Raw genomic sequence first — 20924 nt, forward strand, 5'->3', positions numbered from 1 at the left:
AAAGTTTGGCAGCACATTAATAGAAACTTTACATAAACATTGGATAAAACACCCAAGTGGCTACCCTTGTGTGTTGTTAGTTGGTATGATTGCACTAGGATGAAGGTGAGTTTTAGGGGGGGGCTAGTGAGATGGGGATGCAATAATGTAGATAGAGAGGGATGGATGAAGGTGCAAGGTAAGTTGCTGTGAGTAAGGATGTGCAGGGGTAGGGTAGGGAAGGCAGAGTGATGGGGATGTGATGAGAGTCACAGCAGGGTGAGGTTGAGTCTGGCTTTGTACTAACATTTCGTGATCTAATGAGATCATTGAAACGTTTACACCACTGTACCCAGGTCCTCCTGACGACACCCCTGCTTGTGCCCTCCTGTGCAATTTGCAACCAGGCTGTTTTGGTCTCCGAGTGAGGTGTCTTCCGCAATCGGAAGGGAAGAGGACCTCCCTGCGTACTCTGACTCCCTCCATAAGCATATAGAGGGAGTCATGGGAGAGTCTGTGTGGAGTTTGCACATTCTCCCCGTGTTTGCGTGGGTTTCCTCCGGGTGCTCCGGTTTCCTCCCACAGTCCAAAGATGTGCGGGTTAGGATGATTGGCTATGATAAATTGACCCTTAGTGTTAGGGGGATTAAATACGTGGGGTTACGGGGATAGGGTGGGATATGTGTTGGTGTAGGGGTTACGGGGATTGGGTGGGATATGTGTCGGTGCAGGCTCGATGGGCCGAAATGGCCTCTATCTGCACTGTGGGGTTTCTGTGATTCTGTGATTGAACCTGGGTGCAGCCCTCTGCCTCTGTGCAGTGATTGTCGGTGTTTGCAGCACTTCAATGCTGTAGAACACTGACAGCACAAATTTCAAAAGAAAGTTGGCCATGGCCCCTTTAAGGAAACTGGCTAATGACGTGTCATGAATGACGTCACCAGACCCGCTTCCTCTAATTGGCCCAGGAAACACGCTGGGTGGGCTTAACAAGCCCCAGCAACATAAATTCATTTTAGGCAGCGGGATGGAGCCAGCAGCGAGGCCGCGACCCCCCACCGTCATCGCCAGCCCCGGATCCGCCGAGGTAAGGAATATCCCAGCCAAGGCCTCAGATTGTTAGAAAATGTAAATATTCTTTATTGACACCCTTGAGGCATGGAAACACAGAGACAGACAGATGTACACACCCAGGAACCAAATCACAAAACACCAAATTTAATATTTGCAGAGATTTTTACAAAGTTGCACACCGGACCTGGGACGTCAGGCCCCTGCTCTCGCCCTCATCCTCCCCCTCCCCTCCCTGCTGAGGGACACCAGGAATCCACCAGTGAACCATAACCCACTTTCCACCTCACTAGCTCTGCCAAACTCCAGGGTAATGATGCAAACCAAAGGATTCCCCCCACCCCCTCCACACCCAGCCAAGCTATCAAACTCTAACAGCCCCAATACAGCACTGTTAAACTCCAGGATCCCTAACCAGTTCTTCCAAAGCCCAGAACCATCCCCCGGTGCTACCAAAATGTAGGAACACTCAGTCCACCTTACCCAGTACTGTTAAGTACCAGAAAGCTAACCTCAATTAATGCATCTTGCTATGCATTTCTGCTCCAAAAATGGTAAGGGTTAATAAAAGAATATGCAGGTAAAGGAATATAATATATAAAAATACCACTCATCTGGGGTTTTCAATGAATAATGGACTCAATCATAGCTTTCAATCCCCAAAGTACCAGTAGAAATTCCAGAATGTTTATTAAAAATGGAATTTGACATTCAGTCACTGTGAATCAGTAGCTCTGAAACTCTCCCCTACATGGCAAAAACACCCTACTTGTTACAAAACAACTTGCCCTCTGACTCACCTTGAACAATGCTACAAGAGATCTGCTAGCTTTTTAAAAAATAAAAATTGAGACCCCTTTCATACTGAACTTCTTTTAAACCTTTAAAAACTAAATACATGGTTCCAGGCTAAATATCTGAAATGAGATTATAAAGCCAATTTAGAGTTGTACAGAAATAAACAGCTCCTCCTTTTTTATGATGGTACAGGAAAACTACAGCAGAGCAATTATAAAATTAAACAATGCCCTCAACAGTGATCACTCTTATCATTAGCGATTTAACCAGGACAAAACTGAGAAACAACTTAGAAAGCTGATGTCAAAGTTCACTTTAATCCAACTGCCCTGGACAATGCTGAACAGTTCACACTAAGATTTTGTATTTCATGTTGTTTGGGATCTTCATATAGTGGGAAAAAATAATAAAATGACTGACCTATAAGTAGACTAAGTGATGGATGGCAAGATGGAAGAGCACCAAGAATATCAAGCAGGCAAATGTTGCCGTCTCTGAAGTAGCGGTTGTAGTCTGCAGCACCCTGCCTGCTGCTCAGTTCTTGCAGTCGCCGTTTCTCACAAGGGTCAGAGGTGTATTCAGCTAATGCTCGCAAACATGCCTAAAATATACAATTTAAAAAAAAATCACACACAGAAAATGCCAAGTGGACTATCCTCACAGAAGTGAAGACTCTGGCCTCTTGTACAACCCTCCCTGCCTTTGCCTCACCATTGGCAGTAGTGTCTGAGCTGCCTAGGACCCATGCTCTGGAATTCCCTCCCTAAACCCCTCTATCTCTCCACTTCCTTCTCCTCCTTTATGACCATCCTTAAAATCCACCTCTTTGAGCAAGCTTTTGCTCACCCCAATATCTCCTTCCTGACTTGGCGTCCATTTTTGTCTGATTATACCTCTGTGAAATACCGCAAGATGTTTTTCTAGGTTAAAGGTGCTATATAAATGCAGGTTGTTCTTTTGTTTTAGTCTTTCCTCATCACTCAGACCCGACACTAAGGGGTCGATTTTCATGAAGCTGTCGGGAAGGAGGCGGGACTACAACTTTCGGGTTTAGTCCCACCTACATCGACATTCGGCCAATCCACGCGATTTTCCCTTGATTGACCTTGTCAGCAGGCCAATTAAGGGCCACCCGGCAACAGGTGACGTCACAGACTGAAATTTCATCTGTCAAGAGGTCTTGACAGATGAAATATCAGTGTTTCACAGCTGTTTGAAGCTGTCAAACACTGACAGTCTGACTTCTAACTTGAGTCCTTCTACACAGACTCAGTTAGAAGTCTCACCGGCAATGAAAGCTGAAGGCTGTCACTTTTGACAGCTCGCAGCCATTTTGATTTCAGTGTCGGCTGAGTGATGGACTCCCGAAACCTAGAGGAATAAAGGCTGTTAAGGTAAGTACAGGTAATTTAAACTTCTTTACACACTTTAGACACACCAAACACACTTACCTTTGCACTCATGCACCCATCACTCACCTGAACACCGACATCGCGACCCCTCCAAGTCCTTCAACCCGACGGCCTGCCTGCTCTAACCTGGCGTGGTTTGGAGCTGTCGGGAATCCCACACGACACCCCTCAAAATAAGGATTAGGCTAAAATCTGCCTGTTAACTACCTGTTAACAGGCAGTTAATTGGCACTAATCCCTTCTCGCCTCGGGTCGGCGTGTCCCAGTGCGGGGCGGGTACCCGCCTCCCCTGAAACTTACGTGAAGGCGGGATTTGGGCGGGATGGTGTCGGGACCCCCGAAATTGGGATTTCCACCCCCCCCCCCACATGCCTGAAACCCCGCCTGACGGCTCCAGGAAAATCAACCCCTAGGAATCAACCTTATGGTTTTTCCTCTGCATTGCCTCCAGGATTAGCATATCTCCTATGTTACTCGGCAAACAGAATTGGACACAGTAGTTAAGGTGCAGTTTGAGCAGAGACCTACAAGATTTGGTCATGACTTCTGTGATTTATATTCTGGGGGAGAAATTCAGTATTGCCCCGTTTGGGGCATAAGTATCAACCGGGCGCGAAATTTTGCGCCCGGCGCAAATTATCGCCACCTTCTGGTAAATTGACCTGCTTCGCCCCAGGAGATGCTTGGAGCGTTAAAACAGGCGCTGCACGACTGTCTTAAGGCGCTAAGCCTGAGAAGCAAGGCGCTACCACCAAGGGCGGGCGCAGCGCAGGTGCAGCCAGTTAGCGATTGCACGCAGACACGCTGGCGCCAGTCAGCTCTTAAAGGGGAGGTTCGATCTTGGAATGCAGCCACACCCTGCGCATCGGAGCCCTGATTCTCAGCCTGGACAGACCTACTGCCACATTCTTACGCCTAGGACCATGGAGAGGGCCAGGGAGCGAGCGAAGCAGATCACCCTCGAAGGGCAAAAAGTAGGAGGTGTGGCAAAATGCTGTTAAATGTTTTATTGAAGGCCGAGGATCATGGTCATTTTTTGGTTACTGTTTTGTTCATTGTCTCCAGGTCGTGAGAGCCAGTTATGTGACTGACTGCTTTTTTGGGGGTTTCTCGCTATTACTTTGTCATGTGGGAAGGGCACACAGTTTGTTAAATAAAGAAGTGTCTTTATTCAGAATATGCATGTTTGCTCTTTGAAGTATTTGTTGCCTTGACCGGCTTAGGGGTTGCAGCACGGTTCCATTCATGTTCTTTGAATGGCAGAAGCCATTCCCTCAGAGGGGGCCTAGAACCGACTTGCTATAAGCAGCTGACAGACGGCCCTTGCACTTTGTGCCTCCCTCCCATCTTGGTGCTCCTTCTCCTCCTCTGCTGGTGCTCCAATGTCTGGTGGCAGTGGCTGAGTCCTGAGGATTGCCAGGTTATGCAGCATGCAGCACACAACAACGAAATGGGAGACTTGCTCAGGTGAGTACTGAAGGCCTCCTCCAGAATGGTCCAGACAGCGGAACCGTTGCTTCAGCACGCCGATTGTGTGCTTAATGATGTTCCTGGTCGCTTGATGGCTCTCATTGTATCGTTCTTCAGCAGGGGTGCTGGGCGCACGGAGCGGGGTCATCAGCCAGGTGCACAGAGGATAGCCCTTGTCCCCGAGAAGCCAGCCTCCTGGGTGAGCCGGGGCCTCGAAAAGGTCTGCCACAGAAGTCTGGCGCAGGATGAAGGCGTCGTGGCTGCTGCCTGGAAAGCGGGCATTGACAGTGACTATCAGCTGTCTGTGGTCACAGACCAACTGGACGTTCAACAAATGGAATCCCTTCCGGTTGCGGTAATCCTCGGCATTCTCTTGCGGCGCCTGCAAAGCCACATGCATGCAGTCAATGGCGCCCTGGACCATGGGGAAGCCCGCTATTCTTGCAAATCCCATTGCGCGCTCTTGCTGCTTGTCCGGGGTCATGGGGAAGGAAATGTACTGACGTCTCCTTTTAAAGAGGGCATTCGTGACTTAACGGATGCAGCAATGCACCGCGAACTGGGAGATATTGGCAATGTCCCCAGTAGCGGATTGAAAGGAGCCGGTGGCATAGGAGTTGAGAGCCACTGTGACTTCACTGCCACCGACAGACGTTCTGCTCCTCAGTTGAGGCTGCAGATCTGGCTGAAGTAGATGGCAGAGCTCAGTGACCACCTCCCTGCTGAATCGCAGCCTCCGAAAACACTGCTCCTCAGACATGTTGAGGTATGAGAACTGTTGGCGGAAAACCCTGGGACGGTAAGGTCTCGTGTGCCGACGCCTGTTGGCACTCTTCTCTCGGCGTCTGTGCCCTCTCAATGTAATGGAGAAGCCCAACATTCCCACCCATTGCAGCCCCCATAGTATGTGGCCACTCACAGTTATGCCAGTGAAAAAGCAAACCAACTACAAAGTTCTGGTCAGAAGCCAAAAGTACCTCTGCGAGCGCTAACTCAATGCAGAAAGCTCTCTCTCTCTCTCTCTCTCTCTCTCTCACACACAGGAGTGGTCCAAAAATGGCTACCACAAAGAAGCCAGGAAGAGCCCCCTTTAAATAGCGCCCCCCCAGCCCCACAGCGACTGGGAACCGTTCCAGTCAACCAGTCGCTGGGAGCGCCAGGCGGAAAGGAGGGGGGCGCCACTGAATTTCCGGTTCGGGGCGCCGCAAGGGCGTTGCACCATGAAATGACGTCAGGATCTGCGCGCGCAGCTGAGCGGGCGCTGCGGTTTTGCGCCGCTGCTAAATGTCCGCTCAATTTTGCAAGAGGCGCAGGTCTCGCCACGCCCGGGCGCTAGCCGCCTCGCGCCCCACTTATCGCCCTCTTAAGGCGCTAACAGCTGGCGTTAACAACTGAATTTCTCCCCCTCTATGTTTTGGCTATGTAGTTCAACATTCTGTTGGTTTTGTTGATTCCTGCTCTGCATTGGCAATGTTGAGCATTGAGTCTACTAATACTCATAGGTCCCTTTCAACTTTGTCCTTAGCGATTTAACACCATATGTGGAAGAGTTGCCTGTTTGTTTTGTCACCCTTTTTATATATGGTCAGCATGTTAGCCAGTTTCTAATTAACTGGTACCACTCCATCATAGTGATTGTCCACGGCTCAGAAATATTCAGCCCAGTCTCCCTGGAGGGTTATTTGTTTTAAGCTGTTTCAACTTGTCTAGAACATCCATCTCCGTCTTATTGACAACAGGAATTTTGCCTAGGTTTTCTTTTTTAGGGAGAGCACACTGTTAATATCTTCCCTTGTGGATACTTTGAGGAAGTAATCACTCAGCATATTTACTATTTCATGCTTATCCCTAGTTTCAAGTACACTTGCATCTTTTAATGTTTGCACCTCTTCTCAGACAGCCCCCTCAAGATTATAGTACGGCATTTTTTGTTATATTTTACCTCTGCAGCTATGCTTTTTTTCCCTCAGTCCCTCTCTTTGCTTATTTAATTTCCTCTTCTGATGAGTTTCTGCATGTCCCTATATTCAGCCCAGTGAACTTCCTCTTTCTCCTTTCAGGATTTGCTCAGTTTCCTCTTTATTTCACTTAATTTGTTTTACTCCAGTTAGGGTCAAGCTTGTTTAGTTTGAGCTTGCCGATAGGTACGTTATTGTCATGCATGCTCAGCATTATTGCTTTAAAGGCATTCCATTTGTCCTTTATTGACGTATTAACGGACATCCTCCTATCTATTTGCTTCTGTTCTCTCATTTCTTTGAATTTAGCTCCTGGTAATTTATACAACTGGTCATTGGTTTATCTGAATCCCAGATGATGTTAAATTGGATCACTTTGTGGTTGCTGTCCCCAGTGGTGGAACAAGTTCCATTTCCTGTACATTTCTGGGTCTTTTACAAATACAAACTCTTGACTAAACCATTTGGATTTTCCCAGTTTATATTCAGTTTACTGAAGCCACTCATTAAAACAACTTTCTTGTTCTCACATACATTGCAAAGATGAAATAGTTGGTGGACTATGGTCTAATGATGACCATTATTGATAATGTTAAAATCAGCCTCCTCACACTGTGGTATTGCAAATGGCTCTGGCTCTTTAATTAATTTAATTAATTCATTAGGTACAATCTCAGAACATCTGTCTATGTACCTTTTTAGGAACGGCTCGTATTTCCAGACACCAAGTCAGAATGAATTGCAGGGTACTTCTCCTTGGTATGTACTCGGGCAGGTGAGCGCCTTAACAAAAAATATATATATTTTGGTAAGCCTTGCAAACTGAATTCATACATATACAATTCAAGATAACTTAAAAACTTAAGCAACTTATGTATTTTCATTTCCACTATGGAAACAAAATATAACTTCTGAAATTATAGCAGCAAATTCCTGTTCACATTTCTGAAATGTAATTAATAAAAGGTAACTTCAGAACATTTCTTGAAGGTTATTAACTTATTTAACCAAATCGGCTAACACTCAAATCTGCACACGTGAATTCTTACAATTGTATAATGCACGTGCCCAAATATTCAGACCTGCATCATCCAACAACCTGCGCAACAATCTCACATCATACTTGGAAAGCATTTGATTAAAATCTAAACAGTAGGTCACAGCCAGTAAAGGAATCAGCTATCCTGTTAAAGGCAGCAAGACCATATCTCATTAGTCATATAGTGCAGTAAAGTAATAATTCAAAATAAATAGGAACATGGGAATTGCTAGACGATAAAAGACCACGGTCCATCTAGTTCGCCTGCTACCATCCTGGTAGTCACATGATACAACAATAATGAAGTTGTTGACTAATCATAAAGAAAAAAAAAAGATGCATTTATATCGTGCCTTTCACAACCATCGGACGTCTCAAAGCACTTTACAGCCAATGAAGTACTTTTGAAGTGTAGTCACTGTTGTAATGTAGGAAATGCTGCAGCCAATTTGCACAGCAAGCACCCACAAACAGCAATGTAATAATGACCAGATAATCTGTTTTAGTGATGTTGATTGAGGGATAAATATTGGCCAGGACACACGGGATAACGCCACTGATCTTCTTTGAAATAGTGCCATGGGAACTTTTACGTCCACTTGAGAGAGCTCAGTTTAAAGTCTCATCTGAAAGACGGCACCTCTGACAGTGCAGCACTCCCTCAGCACTGCACTGGAGTGTCGGCCTAGATTTTTGTGCTCAAGTCCCTGGAGTGGGACTTAAACCCACAACCTTCTGACTCAAACGCGAGTGCTACCCACTGAACCACAGCAATCTCCATCAATTAATCTACAACAGACCCACACAAGGCGAGGAAAGCCCCAGTGGTGGAAAGCTTTGAGAATCATAGATCCAAAGTAACCTGCTCCTCCCAAGCTTGCTACACTTGCCACATATCATGTCATAAACTACTTACATATTGTATCGCAAAATATTATTTTCTGAAATAAATCTAATTTGCATTTGAATGAATCAATATTATCTGCCTCCACCACCTCCCTAGGGAGTCTGTTCCATAGATTGACCACTCGCTCACTGAAATACTATTTCCACAGATTAGTTTTGAATTTACCCTCCTTTCTAACCCAGGCTGTGTCCTCATGATTTACTATTCTAGACAAGGTAAATTATCAGGAAATGTTGATTTTGTCCACCAAACTGGCTGATCAGTGGCTTGATCACTCATTTGTTTACACAAGTGAGAACAAGTAATTACATCTAGAGGAATGCTGTGTTAAAAACGAAACTAAGCTTGTTGCAAGTTGATGCATTGATGACCTGGAAAGCTGTTGGTATATTTTTTTTTAAATCTAAATTTCATAGGAACAGGAGTAGGCCATTCAGCCCCTCGAACCTGTTCCACCATTCAATGTGATCATGGCTGATCTGTGATCTAACTCCATATACCCTTTGGCCCATGTCCCTTCATACCTATAGTTAATAAAAAGCTATCAATCTCTGATTTAAAATTAACAATTGATCTAGCATCAATTGCCATTTGCGGAAGAGTTCCAAACTTCTACGGCCTTTTGTGTGTAGAAGTGTTTCCCAGTTTCACTCCTGAAAGGTCTGGCTCTAATTTTTAGACTATGCCCCCGAGTCCTAGAATCCCCAACCAGCAGAAATAGTTTCTCTCTATCTACCCTATCTGTTCCCCTAAATATCCTGAAAACTTTGATCAAATCACCCCTTAACCTTCTAAATTCTAGGGAATACAACCTTAATTTGTGTAATCTCTCCTCGTAACTTAACCCTTGAGGTCCAGGTATCATTCTGGTAAACCTACACTGCACTCCCTCCAAGGCCAGTATATCCTTCCTAAGGTGTGTTGCCCAGAACTGCTCACTGTACTCCAGATATGGTCTAACCAGGGTTTTGTACAGCTGCAGCATAACTTCTACCCCCTTGTATTCTAGTCCTCTAGATATAAAGGCCAGCATTCCATTAGCCTTTTTGATTATTTTCTGTACCTGTTCATGACATTTTAATGATCTATGCACCTGGACCCCCAAGTTTCTTTGGACATCCACTGTTTTTAGCTTTTCACCATTTAGAAAGTACCCTGTTCTATCCTTTTTAGGTCCAACGTGGATGACCTCACATTTGCTTACACTGAAATCCATTTGCCACAGTTTTGTCCATTCACAATCTCATCAATATCCCTTTGTAACGTTATGCTTTCATCTGCACTGCCTACAATGCCGCCTGTCTTTGTGTCATCGGCAAATGTGGATATGTGGCTTTCTATATCATCATCTAAGTCGTTAATAAATATTGTGAATAGTTGAAGCCCCAACACAGTTCCCTGCGGGACACCACTAATCACATCCTGCCAATTTGAGTACCTACCCATTATCTCTACTCTCTGTCTCCTGCCGCTCAGCCAATTTCCTAACCAGGTCAATAATTTGTCCTCAATTCCGTGGGCTTCTCATAGAATCATAGAAAGTTACAGCACGGAAGGAGGCCATTTCAGCCCATTGTGTCTGCGCCGGCCAACAAAGAGCTATCCAGCCTAATCCCACTCCCCAGCTCTAAGTCCGTAGCCCTGCAGGTTAGAGTATCCCAAGTGCACATCCAAGTACTTTTTAAATGTGGTTAGGGTTCCTGCCTCTACCACCCTTTCAGGCAGTGAGTTCCAGACCCCCACAACCCTCTGGGTGAAGAAATTTCCCCTCAAATCCCCTCTAAGCCTTCCCCCAATTACTTTAAATCTGTGTCCCCTGGTTTTTGACCCTTCTGCTAAGGGAAATAGGTCCTTTCTATCCACTTTATCTATGCCGCTCATAATTTTATACACTTCAATAAGGTCTCCCCTCGGCCTCTTCTGTTCCAAGGAAAACAGACCCAGCCTATCCAGTCTTTCCTCATAGCTAAGATTCTCTACTCCCAGCAACATCCTTGTAAATCTCCTCTGTACCTTCTCTAGTGCAATCACATCTTTCCTGTAATGTAGTGACCAGAACTGCACGTAGTACTCTAGCTGAGGCCTAACTAGTGTTTTATACAGTTGAAGTATAACCCCCTGCTCTTGTATTCTATGCCACAGCTAATAAAGACAAGCATTCTATATGCCTTCTTAACCACCTTATCTACCTGGCCTGCTACCTTCAGGGATCTGTGGACATGCACTCCAAGGTCCCTTTGTTCCTCTACACTACTCAGTGTCCTACCATTTAATGTGTATTCCCTTTCCTTGTTAGCCCTCCCCAAATGCATTACCTCACACTTCTCCGGAGTGAATTCCATTTGCCACTGTTCTGCCCACCTGATCAATTTATTGATATCTTCCTGCAGTCTACAGCTTCCTTCTTCAGTATCAACCACACAGACGATTTTAGTATCATCTGCAAACTTCTTAATCATACCCCCTATATTCAAGTCTAGATCATTGATATATACCACTAAAAGCAAGGGACCTAGTACTGAGCCCTGCAGAACCCCACTGGAAACAGCCTTCCAGTCACAAAAACACCCATCAACCATTACCCTCTGCTTCCTGTCTCCGAGCCAGTTTTGAATCCAACTTGACACTTTACCCTGGATCCCATGGGCTTTTAACTTCGTGACCAGTCTGCCATGTGGAACCTTATCAAAAGCCTTGCTAAAGTCCATATACACTACATCAAATGCACTACCCTGATCCACCCTCCTTGTTACCTCTTCAAAAAATTCAATCAAGTTTGTCAGACGCGACCTTCCCTTAACAAATCCGTGCTGACTATCCTTGATTAATCCGTGTCTTTCTAAATGAAGATTTATCCTGTCCTTCAGAATTCTTTATAATAATTTTCCCACCACCATGGTTAGGCTGACTGGCCTGTAATTACTCAGTCTATCCTTTTCTCCCTTTTTAAACAAGGGTACCACATTAGCAGTCTTCCAGTCCTCCGACACCACACCTGAAGCCAGAGAGGATTGAAAAATAATGGTCAGGGCCTCTGCAACTTCCTCTTTTGCTTCGCTTAACAACCTGAGATACATTTCATCCGGGCCTGGGAATTTATCCACTTTTAAAGCTGCTAAACCCCTTAATACTTCCTCTCTCACTATGTTTATTTCATCTAATATTTCACACTCCTCCCCCAATAGCAATGTCTGCTTCGCCCCTCCTTTGTGAAAACAGACGCAAAGTACTCATTAAGAACCCTACCGACGTCTCCCGCCTCCACACACAGATTACCCTCATGATCTCTATTAGGCCCTATCCTTTCTTTAGTTATCCTCTTACTCTTAATCCAGAACTTCGGGTCTCCACGGGTGAGTATGCACGGGGTACTCACCTGTAGGCCCAATGGAAGTGCCGGTTTCCTGCATGCACTGCGCATGCGTGGGAAACCGGCACTTCCATTCCCTTAAAGGAAGGGGTTCAGAGTTCGAACGCGTGCGCGGGAGAGGCTGCGCGGGAGAGGCTGCGCGTGCGCATCGAACTTATGTTTTTTTTGCAGGTTTCTCCGGGAGAGTAAGTCTCCAGAAGTTACACATATAAAAAGCAGGCATAAGGCCTGCTTTTTACAAGGTAAGTGGTGAATTAATTAAAATTAAAACATTTTTTCCAAAGGTTTATTATTTTTAAATACTTTAAAGAAAGGTAAGTTTATTTTTAGCCCCGTTAGAAAATTTTAAAAAAAAATTCAAAAATTTATATTGTTTAAAATAGTTATTTCATGTAATTTATAGTTTATTTAAAAAGTGATTTAAAAAAAATTTATTTGAAGATTTAGTGATATTATGGGGCCCGTAGTATTTCTAAGTTTTGACAGCTCTTCCTGTCAAACTTATGAATGAAGCATTCCCTGCTACCTTTGGCTCTCCATGGCCCACGTGATCCCAGGGGACGCATCAAACTAACTGCGCCCCTGGGATTTGCAAGCACTGCGCGCCGGCAGTTGGAGCAGGCCCAGGATCGGAATTCCACGCGGGCCCACAGCTCAATGGCTGGCGCGCTAGGTAAGTGCAGGTCGGGGGCTTGCACCCGCGGGAAGCCTCTGACCTGATTTTCTGGGCCATTATATTTATAAAACATCTTTGGGTTTTCCTTGATTTTACTTGCCAAGAACTTTTCATGCTCTCTCTTTGCTTTCCTAATATCCTTTTTTACACCCCTGCACTTTCTGTACTCCTCTAAAGATTCTGGCGTATTTAGCCCTCGGTATCTGTCATACGCCTCCCTTTTTCTCTTTATCCTACCCTGTATGTCTCTAGACATCCAGGGGGCTCTAGATTTGTTAGTCCCATCTTTTTTTTTTTTTAAGGGCACATATTTGGTCTGAACCCTCCGGATCTCCTCCTTGAATGCCTCCCACTGCTCTGACACTGATTTACCTTCAAGTAGCTGTTTCCAGTCCACTATGGCTAAATCCCCTCTAAGCTTAGCAAAATTTGCTTTTCCCCCAATTTAGAATTTTTATTCCTGGTCTATCCTTGTCCTTTTCCATAACTACTTTAAATCTAACAGAATTATGGTCACTAGCACCAAAATGCTCCCCCACTGATACGCCTTCTACCTGCCCAGCTTCATTCCCTAAAACTAAGTCCAGAACCACCTTCTCCCTTGTTGGGCTTGCTACATACAGGCTAAAAAATTCTCCTGGATGCATTTTAGGAATTCCGCACCTTCTATACCCGCCACACTAATTTTATCCCAGTTAATATTGGGGTAGTTGAAATCCCCTACTATTACTGTCCTATAGTTTTTGCACTTCTCAGAAATTTGTCTACATTTTGTTCTTCTATCTCCCACTCACTGTTTGGGGGCCTGTAGTACACGCCCAGCAGTGTGATCGCCCCTTTTTTGTTTTTCCATTCGACCCATATGGCCTTGTTTGATGATCCCTCCAACATATCATCCCTCCTCACAGCTGTAACAGTTTCTTTAATCAATACTGCGACCCCCCCTTCCTTTTTACCTCCCTCTCCATCCCGTCTGAAAATCCTGTAACCAGGAATGTTGAGCTGCCATACCTGCCCCTCTTTCAGCCACGTCTCTGTAATAGCTATAATATCATAGTCCCAAGCATCTACCTGTGCCCTCAGCTCATCTGCCTTGTTCGCTATACTCCTTGCATTGAAGTATATACCATTTAGTACAGGCAAACCTCCTTGTTGACTACTATCTAGCCCTTGATTCCTCTGTCCTTCCAATTTACTTTCTATGTTTTTGTTTTCCAATTCCAGTTTTTCTTCCCTCCCTGTTCTACCTTAGTTAACAGTCTCTTATGTGGGACTTTATCAAATGCCTTCTGGCAGTCCACATAAATAACATTCATAGACATTCCCCTGTCCACTACTTTAGACACCTCTTCAAAAAATTCAATCAGGTTTGTCAGGGATGACCTAACTTTCACAAATCCATGCTGGCTCTCTCTGATCAACTGAAAATTTGAAGTGTTCAGTCACCCTATCCTTAATTATAATCGCGAGCAATTTTCCGACAACAGATGTTAAGATAACTGGTCTATAATTCCCTGGTTTCTCTCTCTCACCATTCTTAAAAAGCGGAGTGACATGTGCAATTTTCCAATCTAAAAGGGACGGTTCCTGAATCTAGAGAACTTTGGAAAGGTATAGTTAGGGCAACTACAATGTGTTCACCTACTTCCTTTAAAACCCTGGGATGGAAACCATCTGGCCCTGGGGATTTGTTGGTTTACTGCCATTATTTTCTTCATTACTGTTATTTTACCTACGTTAATTTTATTGAGTCCCTATCCCCGATTCAATATTAGTTTCTTTGGGATTTCCGGCATGCTATCCTCTTCTTCTACTGTAAATACTGGTGCAAAGTAATTATTCAACATGTCTGCCATTTCCCCAATACCATTGACAATATCACCACTCTCAGTTTTTAAGGGGCCAACATTGCTGCTGACCACCCTTTTTTTCCCTAATATAACTGTAAAAATTCTTCATATTGATTTTGCCAGCAAAGTTGAAGCCCATGGAATAAAAGGGACAGTGGCTGCATGGATACGAAATTGGCTAAGTGACAGGAAACAGAGGGTAGTAGTGAATGGTTGTTTATCAGACTGGAGGAAGGTGCACAGTGGGGTTCCCCAGGGGTCGGTACTAGGACCACTGCTTTTCTTGATATATATTAATGACTTAGACTTGGGTGTACAGGGCACAATTACAAAATTTGCAGATGACACAAAACTTGGAAATATAGTGAACATTGAAGAGGATAGCGATAGACTTTAAGTGAACGTATGGGTAGTGGGATGGGTGGACACGTGGCAGATGAAATTTTATGTGCGAAGTGATACATTTTGGTTTGAAGAACAAGGAGAGGCAATATAAGCTAAAGGGTACAATTCTAAAGGGGGTGCATGAACAGAGAGACCTGGGGGTATATGTACACAAATCATTGAAGGTGGCAGGGAAGGTTCAGAAAGCAGTTAAAAAAGCATACAGGATCCTGGGCTTCATAAGAACATAAGAAATAAGAGCAGGAGTAGGCCATATGGCCCCTCGAGCCTGATCCGCCAGTCAATAAGATCACGGTCGATCATCGACCTCAACTCCACTTTCCAGCCCGATCTCCATATCCTTTGATTCCCCTAGAGTCCAAAAATCTATCTATCTCAGTCTTGAATATACTCAAAGACTCAGCATCCACAGCCCTCTGTGGCAGAGAATTCCAAAGATTCACAACCCTCTGAGTGAAGAAATTCCTCATCTCAGTCTTAAATGGCCGACCCCTTATCCTGAGACTATGCCCCCTAGTTCTAGACACTCCAGCCAGGGGAAACAACCTCTCAGCATCTACCCTGTCAATCCCCTTCAGAATCTTGTATGTTTCAATGAGATCACCTCTCATTCTTCTCACCAAGGCCCTGTACAATTGTAGCAAGACTTCCTTACTCTTATACTCCAACCCCCTTGCAATAAAGGCTAACATGCCATTTGCCTTCCTTATTGCTTGCTGTACCTGCATGCTAGCTTTCTGTGTTTCTTGCACGAGAACACCCAAATCTCTCTGAACACCAACATTTGAAAGTTTCTCACCATTTAAATATTCTGTTTTTCTATTCTTCCTACCAATGTGAATAACCTCACATTTCCCTACATTATACTCCATCTGCCGCCTTACTGCCCACTCACTTAGTCTATCTATATCCCTTTGCAGACTCTGTGTGTTCTCCTCACAGCTTACTGTTCCACCTACCTTTGTATCGTCAGCAAACCTGGATACATTACACTCGGTCCCTTCATCTAGGTCAATATAGATTGTAAATAGCTGAGGCCCCAACACTGATCCTTGCAGCACCCCACTAGTTACAGCCTGCCAACCTGAAAAAGATCCGTTTATCCCTACTCTCTGTTTTCTGTCCATTAACCAATCCTCTATCCATGCTACTATATTACCCCCAACCCCATGAGCCCTAATCTTGTGTAATAACCTTTTATGTGGCACCTTATCGAATGCCTTTTGGAAATCCAAATATACTACATCCACTGGTTCCCCTTTATCTACCCTGCCAGTTAAATAGAGGCATAGAGTACAAAAGCAAGGAAGTTATGTTGAACCTTTATAAAACACTGGTTCGGCCTCAACTGGAGTATTTGTCCAATTCTGGGCACCACACTTTAGGAAGGATGTGAAGGCCTTAGAGAGGGTGCAGAAAAGATTTACAAGAATGGTTCCAGGGATGAGGGACTTCAGTTACGTGGATAGACTAGAGAAGCTGGGGTTGTTCTCCTTGGAGCAGAGAAGGTTGAGAGGAGATTTGATAGAGGTGTTCAAAATCATGAGGGGTCTAGACAGAGTAGAGAGAGAGAAACTGTTCAGATTGGCAGAAGGCTCGAGAACCAGAGGATACAGATTTAAGAACCAAAGGCGATATGAGGAAAAACTTTTTTACGCAGCGCGCGGTTAGGATCTGGAATACACTGCCTGAAAGGGTGGTGGAGGCAGATTCAATCGTGGCTTTCAAAAGGGAATTGGATAAGTACCTGAAGGAAAAGAATTTGCAAGACTACAGGGAAAGGACGGAGGAGTGGGACTAGCTGAAATGCTCTTGCAGAGAGCCGGCACGGGCTCGATGGGCCGAATGGCCTCCTGTGCTTTAAACATTCTATGATTCTGATATCCTTTGCAAGTTTCTTTTCATACTCCCTATTTGTAGCTCTTACTATCTGTTTTGTGACCCTTTGCTGTTCTTTGTATCTTTCCCATTCGCCAGGATCTGTGCTATTTTTTGCATTTTTGTATGCTCTTTCCTTTACTTTTATGCTGTCCCTTACTTCTTTAGTTGTCCATGGCTGTTTTTTTTGGCAAGTAGTGCTCTTGCCCCTCAGGGGTATAAACTGGCTCTGTATCACTTTAAATTCTTTTTTAAACATCTCCCACTGATCTTCTATCGTTTTACCCATTAACAGATATGCCCAGTTTACGGTAGACAGTCTCTGCCTCATCCCATTGAAGTCGGCCTTACCTAAATCTAGAATCTTAGTAGCTGTTTCACATTTCTCCCTTTCAAACACTACGTTGAACTTGATCATGTTATAATCGCTATTGGATAAATGTTCACGCACAGTTAGGCCGTTAACTAAATCTGGCTCATTACTCATTACTAAATCTAACATGGCTTGCCTCCTTGTTGCCTCTAGGACGTACTGTTGTAGAAAACTATCCCAGACACATTCAAGAAATTCACTACCTTTCTGACAGGTGCTTGTCTGCTTTTCCCAATCTATATGAAAGTTAAAATCCCCCATTAAAACACTCTGCCTTTACTACATGCTTGTCTAATCTCTGCATTTATACAATCTAGCATTTCACAGCTGCTACCAGGGGACCTATACACAATTCCCACTACAGTGTTAGATCCTTTCCTATTTCTTAATTCAACCCATAAGGCCTCCATTGGCTGCTTATCTCTCTTTATATCCTCTCTTATTATCACTGAAGTGATTTCATCCTTAATCAATAAGGCTACTCCTCCCCCTCTGCCATTTTCCCCATCTTTCCTGTAGACCTTATAACCTGGAATGTTTAGTTCCCAGTCCTGACCATCTTGCAGCCATGTCTCAGTAATGGCTACCGTGTCATACCTTCCAATTTGAATTTGTGCCTGCAGTTCATTCAATTTATTCTTTATACTCCGTGTGCTTGTATAAAGAATGCTTATTTGGGCCACACACCCTAGCTTGTCCTTCAGCTCTAATGTTTTACTCACATGTTTCTTATTTCTCTCTCCTGGTTTAATCGCTTTACATCTTTCAGTTTTCCCCTTACCTGAAGTGCCTAAAGCACAATTTCTGACTGCTACTCTACTCTTTTCCCTTTCGTTTGTTTTTGAACTACTATTTTAACTGCAATTTCCCCGAGCCCTCATCTCATTTTTGTCTGATTTGTACTTTTGTACTAAAAATAGTAACCCATTTTTAAACAATAATAATAAAATGTGATTTCCACCAACTAGGCATCACTCAATTTTCTTTTTAAGAAATGCCATTTAAAAAAATTTTAAACCCAAATCCTGTAATGAGACTTCTATGAACCTGATATCGCTACTGTGGAAACCACTGTCTTATTTATTACAAGGGTTTTAGTTCTGCGCAAGTTAGGTCCAATATGTGGAGAACTTGCAATGAAGAAGAGCTATTTATAGTACACAAACAATGCGTTAAATCAGTACTTCAACCTTAATCGTATTTATTGGGGCTTTATCAAAGTAACAGATCCACATTGTAATATGTAAAGTACAAATAATTTGCTGTAATAATCTTGTTCATTTTCTGTAATTTTAAATTGATAAAGGAGTTTTTTTTTATTAAATGTGTTTAACTATAGAACATGTCTTAATTCATAGGGGGTGATTTTCACTCAGAAGTCAAGAAGGAGGCGGGACTACAACTTTCGGGGTTGCAGTCCCGCCTCCATCGAGATGCGGCCAATCCACGCAATTTTAACTTGATTGACCTTGTTGAGCCCGCCCAGCAGGCTCAGCAGGCCAATTAAGGGCCACCCGGCAACAGGTGACGTCACAGACTGAAATTTCATCTGTCAAGAGAAACGGTGGCATAGTGGTTAGTACTGTTGCCTCACAGCACCAGGGACCCGGGTTCAAATCTGGCCTCGGGCGACTGTCTGTGTGGAGTTTGCACATTCTCCCTGTGTCTGCGTGGGTTTCCTCCGGGTGCTCCGGTTTCCTCCCACAGTCCAAAGATGTGCAGGTTAGGTTGATTTGGCCATGATAAATTGACCCTTAGTGTTAGGGGATTAAATACGTGGGGTTACGGGGATAGGGTGGGATATGTGTCGGTGCAGGCTCGATGGGCCGAAATGGCCTCTATCTGCACTGTAGATTCTGTGATTCTGTGAAGACATTTTGACAGATGAAATATCAGTGTTTCACAGCTGTTTGAAGCTGTCAAACACTGACAGTCTTACTTCTAACCTGAGTCCTTCTACACAGACTCAGTTAGAAATCTCTCCGGCACAGAAAGCTGCAGGCTGTCACTTTTGACAGTTCGCAGCCGTTCTGCTTTCTGTGCCGGTTAGAAGATGGACTCCCGAAACCTAGAGGAAAGAAGGCTAAAAAGGTAAGTACAGATAAATTAAACTTCTTTACACACTTTAGACACACCAAACACACTTACCTTTGCATTCATGCACCCATCACTCGACCCCTCCAAGTCCTTCAACCCGACTCCTCTAACTTGGCGTGGTTTGGAGCCATCGGAAATCCCACACTTCAAGCTTTAAAATAGGGATTAGGCTAAAAACTACCTGTTAACTACCTGTTAACAGGCAGTTAATTGTCACTAATCCCTTCCCGCCTTGGGTCAGCGGGTCCCAGTGCGGGGCGGGTACCCGCCTCCTTTGAAACTTATATGGAGGCGGGTTTGGGGCTGGGTGGTGTTGGGACCCCCGAATTCGGGACTTTAACCCCCCGCACGCCTCCAATCCCGACTCCACGGGTCAGTTAAAATCGAGGCCATAGTGTCTGCTAAATAAGCTTTTTAAAAACAGTGCCTTTAGTGCATCCCTGCCCCTCTTCATTTTTGGCAGCAGAGGCTTCAGCCCCTTCAACTTTACTTTCCGGAATTAGTTCCGTAAACCTTTCTTCTTTTAGTCACTGCTCCTAACCTTTCTTCTTTTATCTATTTCTATTCTCTCCCCACTTTTTCTAAACTGCCTTGGGATGTTTTTGGTGTTAAAGGCACTATATAAATGCATGTTTTGTTAAATGTGGTTATATTTGTATTTGGAAGTTGAAGTGCTGCAGCCATCTTTAAAAGATGCAATAATGCAAATGTTAATTGAAAAATTTCAACTATAGAAAATAGATGTACAAAGAGTACCAAAAATCAATACCTACTTAAAAATTAATTTTACCAGGTACAAATCCTCCCACAACAATGTATGTCATCATACTATTCATCCTGTCGTGTCGTACTTTAAAAACACAATTTCAATCCCATGCTATGTTTCATCAAATTCATTTCCATCATTGCCACATCTTACTGGCCAATCAGTTGGACAGGACACAGACAACTCCAACATTAGCAAACCAACTGAATGTGCCAGTCTCTGATTTGGAGAGAAGCATTTTCAGGGCCCCACTGCCTGATATTAGATAATTCAGCATAGACAAGGAATGAAACCTGGCACCTTCTGGTTTGTATGACCCTTTTCTAAAAGGCATAATGCGCTAGCAGGTGAGTATCATCATTTAAAAAACAGACAGGGTTATGATTTTTAAAAGTGAAACTACACAAGACATTATAGATCCTTATCTCAAAGTATTTCTTTATATTCAGATACCTTTTTTCTTGTTGTTTGGTCTAAAACCTATTTCAACAACATGGTCTCTCTTGTCTCTAAGCCCAAGCCTCTGAATCAGATCTTCCACTTCACTTCTACGATTAGGGCATATAATGCTGAAAGCATCTCCAGGCTCATAGGTCATTGATGTTTTCTGCAAAATAACAATACATTTATTTTATTACTTTTGTAATGATCCATGGATTACTCAATTTTTTTTTTACAATGGGGGGGTGGGAGTTTGTTAAAAGTTTTAAGTAACACCATTAATCACAGATTAAATATTTATGGTATCTGCAATAGTATTAGCCTGCACAATTTAAAAAAAAAGTAGTCTGCAATCAGTTGTATCTTGCATGTCTACTACTGGTGTAAAAATGACTCAATTACTAAATCAGGTGTATAACATGCAATATATAGAA

At 43.8% G+C, this 20924-nt stretch overlaps 1 protein-coding gene across 2 annotated transcripts in view; it reads right to left on the reverse strand.

Moving 5' to 3' along the window:
- Positions 1–20924, reverse strand: part of mtrr (5-methyltetrahydrofolate-homocysteine methyltransferase reductase) — a 173934-nt gene that overhangs the window by 101317 nt on the left and 51693 nt on the right. For both annotated transcript variants that reach the window (XM_085988248.1, XM_085988246.1), the window contains exons 7-9: positions 20503–20656; positions 7383–7471; positions 2269–2449 (exon numbers count right to left, since the gene is read on the reverse strand). In XM_085988248.1, coding sequence (XP_085844374.1) covers positions 2269–2449; positions 7383–7471; positions 20503–20656 — 424 coding nt within the window. The remainder of the gene's footprint in view (positions 1–2268; positions 2450–7382; positions 7472–20502; positions 20657–20924) is intronic.

Source organism: Somniosus microcephalus, chromosome 5 (assembly GCF_052327205.1).
Source record: "Somniosus microcephalus isolate GS21.2 chromosome 5, FLI_Smic_1.0, whole genome shotgun sequence".
NCBI classification, from domain to species: domain Eukaryota; kingdom Metazoa; phylum Chordata; class Chondrichthyes; order Squaliformes; family Somniosidae; genus Somniosus; species Somniosus microcephalus.